Raw genomic sequence first — 7,864 nt, forward strand, 5'->3', positions numbered from 1 at the left:
TTTTTTTTTTTTTAATAAAAACATTTCTGAAGTATTTTTTATTTATATTTTATACGAATTGTGTTTTGTATATTTTTGAACTGAATTCAAAAATTAATGCTTGTCTATAACCACATGTTTGGGGTTCTTGTTGAGAGTTTTAAAATGAGAATATACAACTCTTGCGCGTATAACATATATTTTTTAACGTTACAAAAATGTTTTGATTAACCGTCAGTAGCGTGACAACCATTCGAGGACGAGGCTTCTTTCAACCGCCTCTTTCAAGCGGCGTTCCGTTCTACGTCTTGACATGCCCCCGGCCTTGGAAGCTCCAACTTCCAAGAGTTTACGTTGTCCGCTGCATCCAGAGGTAGCGGGCAAATTTTAGAGAAGGCGCGCCGTGTAATTGCGCCGGATGCGACTCTAATGGCAGCAACTCTAGAAACTCCATCCTTCCCAGGGAACGTAGATACGATCCGGCCCATGCTCCACTTTAACGGAGGGCTGTTGTCATCTTTGATAAGGACAAGAGTGCCTTCCTTTAATGAATCTCCACTCTTCATCCACTTTGTCCTAACTTGTAGCTCCGAAACGTACTCTTTTGACCAGCGGGTCCAAAAGTGCTGTCGGACTTGCTCAACTCGTTGGTACCGCGTGAGTCGCTGAAGTGCAGCTTGCTCATAGTCTTCACTAGCAGGCGACGTCAGTGGACGACCAACCAAGAAATGGGCAGGAGTGAGTGGGGAAAAATCATTGGGATCCGCTGACATAGGAGAAATAGGACGGGAGTTCAGGACAGCTTCTACCTGTGTTAAGACTGTACTAAACTCTTCAAATGTAAAATGAGCGTTGCCTAGCACCCTTTTAAGGTGATGCTTACATGACTTCACCTTAAAAGGGTGCTAGGCAACGCTCATTTTACATTTGAAGAGTTTAGTACAGTCTTAACACAGGTAGAAGCTGTCCTGAACTCCCGTCCTATTTCTCCTATGTCAGCGGATCCCAATGATTTTTCCCCACTCACTCCTGCCCATTTCTTGGTTGGTCGTCCACTGACGTCGCCTGCTAGTGAAGACTATGAGCAAGCTGCACTTCAGCGACTCACGCGGTACCAACGAGTTGAGCAAGTCCGACAGCACTTTTGGACCCGCTGGTCAAAAGAGTACGTTTCGGAGCTACAAGTTAGGACAAAGTGGATGAAGAGTGGAGATTCATTAAAGGAAGGCACTCTTGTCCTTATCAAAGATGACAACAGCCCTCCGTTAAAGTGGAGCATGGGCCGGATCGTATCTACGTTCCCTGGGAAGGATGGAGTTTCTAGAGTTGCTGCCATTAGAGTCGCATCCGGCGCAATTACACGGCGCGCCTTCTCTAAAATTTGCCCGCTACCTCTGGATGCAGCGGACAACGTAAACTCTTGGAAGTTGGAGCTTCCAAGGCCGGGGGCATGTCAAGACGTAGAACGGAACGCCGCTTGAAAGAGGCGGTTGAAAGAAGCCTCGTCCTCGAATGGTTGTCACGCTACTGACGGTTAATCAAAACATTTTTGTAACGTTAAAAAATATATGTTATACGCGCAAGAGTTGTATATTCTCATTTTAAAACTCTTGCGCGTATAACATATATTTTTTAACGTTACAAAAATGTTTTGATTAACCGTCAGTAGCGTGACAACCATTCGAGGACGAGGCTTCTTTCAACCGCCTCTTTCAAGCGGCGTTCCGTTCTACGTCTTGACATGCCCCCGGCCTTGGAAGCTCCAACTTCCAAGAGTTTACGTTGTCCGCTGCATCCAGAGGTAGCGGGCAAATTTTAGAGAAGGCGCGCCGTGTAATTGCGCCGGATGCGACTCTAATGGCAGCAACTCTAGAAACTCCATCCTTCCCAGGGAACGTAGATACGATCCGGCCCATGCTCCACTTTAACGGAGGGCTGTTGTCATCTTTGATAAGGACAAGAGTGCCTTCCTTTAATGAATCTCCACTCTTCATCCACTTTGTCCTAACTTGTAGCAAGTCCGACAGCACTTTTGGACCCGCTGGTCAAAAGAGTACGTTTCTAATATTATTGTTAATAGCATAATCTCTAATATTATCTGCGCAATTATTTAAAAATTTTGAAAATTCTGTCATTAAGCCAGTGAAGTTTCTTCCATTGTCCGAGAATACTTCTGCTGGTTTACCTCGACGTGAGATGAATCGCTTGAGCGCAAGCAAATATGCATCAGTAGACAAATCACCCACTAATTCGAGATGGATGGCTCGAGTTGTAAAACAAATAAATAAACTAACATACGCTTTTGTTAATTTTGCACCTCTGCCCTTTCGATTTAGTATGAGCACCGGCCCAAAATAATCAACACCACTGACTGCGAATGGAAAACTTATAGCTAGTCGCTTAGTTGGTAAATTGCCCATCAGTGGACACAGAGTCTTGCCACGAAACCGCGTGCAAACAACACACTCGTGCACAACCCTCTTGGCAAGATTCCTGCCGCTGACTGGCCACCACGTTTCCCGAATGGTAAATAATAACAACTGTGGTGCTGCGTGTAACAGTTTTATGTGTTCATGGCGAAATAACAGGTAAGTAAAATGATGTTTAGATGAAAGTAGAATAGGATATTTTTTATTATAATCGAATTGAAAAACGTTAGACAATCTTCCCCCTACTCTTAATAATTTATTTTCATCCATAAATATATTTAAATTTTTTAAATTACTTTTAGTTTTTGCTTTATTTTTATACATTGTATCATACTCAGGGAACGATTCGCGCTGCGACAACAAAGCAAGCGTGCTAACAGCGTCTCGCAGCTCATCCACACTCAACGCACCCGTTCGTTTTGTGTTTGTCTTACGCGTGTTATATAAAAAACGTTTAACGTATGCCATGGTGCGTTGGATGCGGTTGAACCGCGAGAACCTGGAAAATGGAAATAAATCATTACAATCACCAAAGGTGTTACTTTGTATACTTAAACATTTAACTTCCGGTAGATTGTCTGCGTTTATCATGGTCGTATGTATCTGAGCTGAACGTGACGTAAAATTAGGATCGTGAAGAAAACTTGGGCCTTCCCACCACAACCCTAGGTCTTTTAATGTCGATAAATCGGTACCTCGTGACACTAAATCAGCTGGGTTATCGTGTGTTGCGACGTGCCTCCATATAAAGTCACGCGTCAGCTCCTGTACTTCGACTACCCGGTTCTGTACATATGTTTTTAATTGATAAGGTGCCATACGTAACCACCCTAAAACGATAGTTGAATCGCTCCAGAGTATGACGTCATCGAACTGACAACGGAGCGATTCAATTATCTTCACAGCAAGCCTAGCTCCCGTTATAGCGCCGCACAGCTCAAGCCTAGGAACAGTTAAAGTTTTTAAGGGGGCTACTTTGCCCTTAGCGCATAACAACCTTATTGTAACACCTTCTTGCGTAAAGGTACGTACGTATGCACATGCCCCGTAAGCTACTTGAGAGGCATCGGTAAAAATGTGTAGTTCTGAACGAATGTGAGACCTAGCAAATGCATGGCGCGGTATACGTATGTTACAAAGTTCATTGAGACTATTTAAAAACTTATTAAATTCATGTGACACATCGTGAGGTAACTCTGTGTCCCAATCAATCTTTAACAACCATAATTTTTGTAATAGAATTTTAACAGATATTATAGTCGCGCTTAACAAGCCTAAGGGATCAAAAATTTGAGATATAATCGATAATATACCACGTTTCGTTATCTTATTAGGGTGAACATCAATTTTAGTTTGATAATTAAGCTGATCAGAGTGACTAAGCCAACTCAATCCAAGTGTTTTTGACTGTGATTGTTCACCTAATGAAAGATTTTTAAACACTTGTGTTTCCGATTGTACATTATCCCGTTCAAAATTAAATAACCATTTACGAAGAGGAAAGCAACCCGAAGCTAAAACTTTAGTAGTTTTTTCGCATAATTCTAATAATTCATGCTTATTATTGCTCCCCGTAATCATATCATCAACATAAAAGTCCTGTGTTATTATTCGTTTAACGTCAAGGTCATTGCACTCGATAGCTAATTGTCGCAAACATCTCACGCTTAGAAAAGGCGCCGACGCAGTCCCGTAGGTCACCGTATTCAATCTATAGCTCTCGATGGGTGCATCTGGATTGCTTCGCCATAATATAAGCTGGAGGTCGCGTTGATTTTCCACGACTAACACCTGCCTATACATCTTCTCGATGTCGGCACAGGCTATATAAGTATTTTCGCGAAATCTCAATAGAATAGAAAATAAATCGCCTTGAATGGCTGGCCCGACCATCTGCAAATCATTTAAAGATTTATTAGTTGTTGATTGCGCACTCGCGTCGAACACAACCCGCAATTTTGTAGTTGTACTATTTTCATTAAACACACAAAAATGCGGCATGAAATAATGTATATTATTATAAGTGTAAACACGACTCATGTGACCTAATTTAATGTATTCATCTATAAATTCTTTATATAATTGTTTACAAGTCGGTGAAAGAGAAAGTCTTTTCTCGAGAGAAACAAAACGTTTATACGCTTGTGTGTATGATTCACCTAACATAGCTGGCGAATCTTTAAAAGGAATCGAAACAATAAACCGGCCTTCGTTATTGCGTTTAGTATTTTTTATAAAATGATTCTCACAATTTTGTTCAATATCAGACAACATGCGACATCTATCGGGAACTTCTTCAATCTCCCAAAACTTTCGTAATTGTGAATCTATATTTTGCGACAAATTACAACAAACAGTGTTGTTAGAACACGCGAATGTACTTATCGGTCCCGACACTATCCAACCTAGTTTAGTATTTTGTAGGTAAGGGCCGCACTCGAGACGTATTTTTCCGTCACATAATAATTCCCAAAAATGATCAGCACCTATCAAAATATCAATCGGATTACCTTCTAGGTACGAGGGATCTGCTAGCGTAATATTATTAGGAATTATTATTTTATTTATGTTTATAGGTATAGACGGCATACTAGCGACTATTTTTGGCAATACGTAACATTGTAAACAAGTTGTATATTCCCCGTCTAAGGAACGAATATTAATTTTACAGGATTGGAAACTTTGCGTGATAGAATTACCAATTCCTTGTATTTTTTGAATGGACTGTACTACTGGCGCGTTAATTTGATCACATAGTGATTTTCGAATAAAACAGCATTGGCTGCCACTATCTAGTAGAACGCGGCAAGTAATTGCATTCCCTAATTCATCTACAATATTGATTAACGCGGTTGAAAGCAAAACAGGGCTAGTAAGCGACGACTGCGCGGCTTGTACGTCTACATTACCTATAGTCACCTGCGATGAATAGGATTGCATTTGTGTGCGTTGAACTAATTGAGGAGGATCACTACTACACTCGCCTTGCTCGTGCGCCGGCAGCAGCGACCTCCGTCCCTCAGTGGGGCTGCGGCTATGCTCGCGATGAATGATCGTGTTGTGCTTAGCGTTGCACTTCCTACACGGTCCAAACTTACAAGTCTCTGCGCTATGTGCGGGACGCAAACAGTTTTTACATAATTTGTTATTAGTTATGAAATTAATCTTATCATCTATAGTTAAATCTAGGAATTTTTGACACGAATATAAGTAGTGATCGATTTTACAATAAGGGCATTGTTTTTTATTAAATTTATCGTGTTTTGACGTAGTTAAATTGCAGTGAATTTTAGAAATATTATGTGAAGTTTTAGTGTTAATTTTAGACTCGTAACTGTGTTTTGTATGTGAAGCTTGTAATGTTTCAAGCATATCCGCCCTTGATTTTAGAAATTGTAACAAATCATCTACTTCTATTCGTGTTTTAGACTTCTGAGCTTCTTTCTTTTTGTGTTCTTGTAATAAAATATCACTCCTATACTGCTCCCATTCGCGTTCAGTGGAGCTGTCAAGTTTAGTAACAATTAAGTAAATAACTATGGAATTCCAATGCTCAGTGGGCTCGCCTAATAACTTTAATGATCTTAGATTTTTAAGTACAGTATCGATTAATTTCCGTAATAATATAGGTGACTCATACGTTAGGTGCTTAAGATTAACCAGAGCTTTTATGTGATTATGAATAAGAAGCCTACTGTTGTTATACCTATTCATAAGCAATTCCCAAGCGGTATAGTAATTATCAGAGGTAAATTCAAGGGAGTCTATAACTAATGAAGCCGTACCTTTTAAAGATGACTTAAGATAGTGAAACTTTTGAATATTACTTATGTCTTTAGAGGTATGAACTAGTGATATATACGTATTCTTAAATTCTATCCACTGATCATAGCTACCATCGAAAGTAGGCAAATTAATTGTAGGCAATTTAACTGACTGATGCACACTCAAACTGTCTTCACTGATTTGTACATTAGGTGAATCACAATCTATGTCTAAAATGCAATTTGCCTGCGCTAATATACCATAGTACTTACATTCAAACGATTCCCTCTCGTCAAGTTGCTCATCACTTTGAGACTCAGGAAGAACCTCATCTAGCTTATTTTGCACTTGATTAAAATCTGAAAATATATTAATTGCACCTTTAATTCTTAAATTTAATTCCATTCTTTTATTTCGGTCTAAAACCTGATCCTTGTACGAATTAACACAGGCAGATAACTTGGTAAGGCGGCCTTTCAGGGATCCTCTTTGTTTGGTCAACTCCTTGATTAACTGCGTCGTTGGATCTCCAAGTGGTGATACCGGTAGTGGTACTATAAGTTCTGGTTTCGACATTTTGAGATCCGACTCGAAGCACCAATGTTTGGGGTTCTTGTTGAGAGTTTTAAAATGAGAATATACAACTCTTGCGCGTATAACATATATTTTTTAACGTTACAAAAATGTTTTGATTAACCGTCAGTAGCGTGACAACCATTCGAGGACGAGGCTTCTTTCAACCGCCTCTTTCAAGCGGCGTTCCGTTCTACGTCTTGACACCACAATAGACAAAAAGTTTATTTTTTCGAATAAAAAAAGACATGTGATTTTAAAAGATGCTTTGTATATGAGTGACTTCGAATTAAGTTATTAATATTGTATAATTGTATTTATTGACATAATATTCATGATAATAAAATGATTTTTAATACAGTCGTGTTTTTATTTATTAAGATTTCTATATTAAATTAATCCTAACGTCATTTAATTTGAAATTAAATATAAATAATGGAAAAAAAATAATTACAAATTCAGATTATTCAAATATTTCCTTTTTTTTTAATGACAGCACAATGCTAAACATTTTTTACAAACACCTAATGGTAAGTGGTCACCACCGCCCATAGACAATGGCGCTGTAAGTAATATTAACCATTCCTTACATCGCCAATGCGCCACCAACCTCGGGAGCTAAGATGTTAACCTGTGCCTGTAGTGTACACTAACTCACTCCTTCAAACCGGAACACAACAAAGTGGCTTGGGGGTAGAATATCGTATGAGTGGGTGGTACTACTACCACGTAGATATTACTAAGAAGGTTTAAGTATTCATGGAAAAAATGCAGCTTATTTCACGACTCGTTTCTGACTCGTCATAATTCCAAAGATATGATATTATTATGCACTACGAACAGCTCTTGATTAATATATATTTATTTATAATACAATACAATTTCACTTAACTATTTATATCCACTTATATTTTACTTCTACAGTTTAAAACTCATTTTTTTCACAAATCCATGTTTATTCAAGCTCTCGACAACAATGTCGTGTCAATTCTTGTTCTTCTTGTTGCAATAAAGAATATAAATTAGTGAAAGATTGCCTTGGGATAAAAGTTTACAAGAATAAAAGTGACCTCTATCGATCATAAATACGTACATGTACGCGAACTTAAAACTCAAAT

The 7,864-nt window shown here is 38.9% G+C and overlaps 1 protein-coding gene across 1 annotated transcript; it reads right to left on the reverse strand.

The window, feature by feature from the left end:
• Nucleotides 1–144: 144 nt before the first annotated feature.
• Nucleotides 145–823, reverse strand: LOC125075304. The gene has a single exon (XM_047687031.1). It carries the CDS (start codon nucleotides 750–752, stop codon nucleotides 264–266), a length of 489 nt encoding a protein of 162 aa, XP_047542987.1. The 5' UTR covers nucleotides 753–823; the 3' UTR covers nucleotides 145–263.
• Between the last annotated feature and the right edge of the window lie 7,041 nt (nucleotides 824–7,864).

The sequence above is a fragment of the Vanessa atalanta genome, chromosome 30 (assembly GCF_905147765.1).
Source record: "Vanessa atalanta chromosome 30, ilVanAtal1.2, whole genome shotgun sequence".
In the NCBI taxonomy this organism is placed as follows: Eukaryota; Metazoa; Arthropoda; class Insecta; order Lepidoptera; family Nymphalidae; genus Vanessa; species Vanessa atalanta.

Excerpts from the sequence above, each read along its gene's own strand:
- LOC125075304 (XM_047687031.1), bottom strand. The coding sequence starts at position 752 with ATGTCAGCGGATCCCAATGATTTTTCCCCACTCACTCCTGCCCATTTC.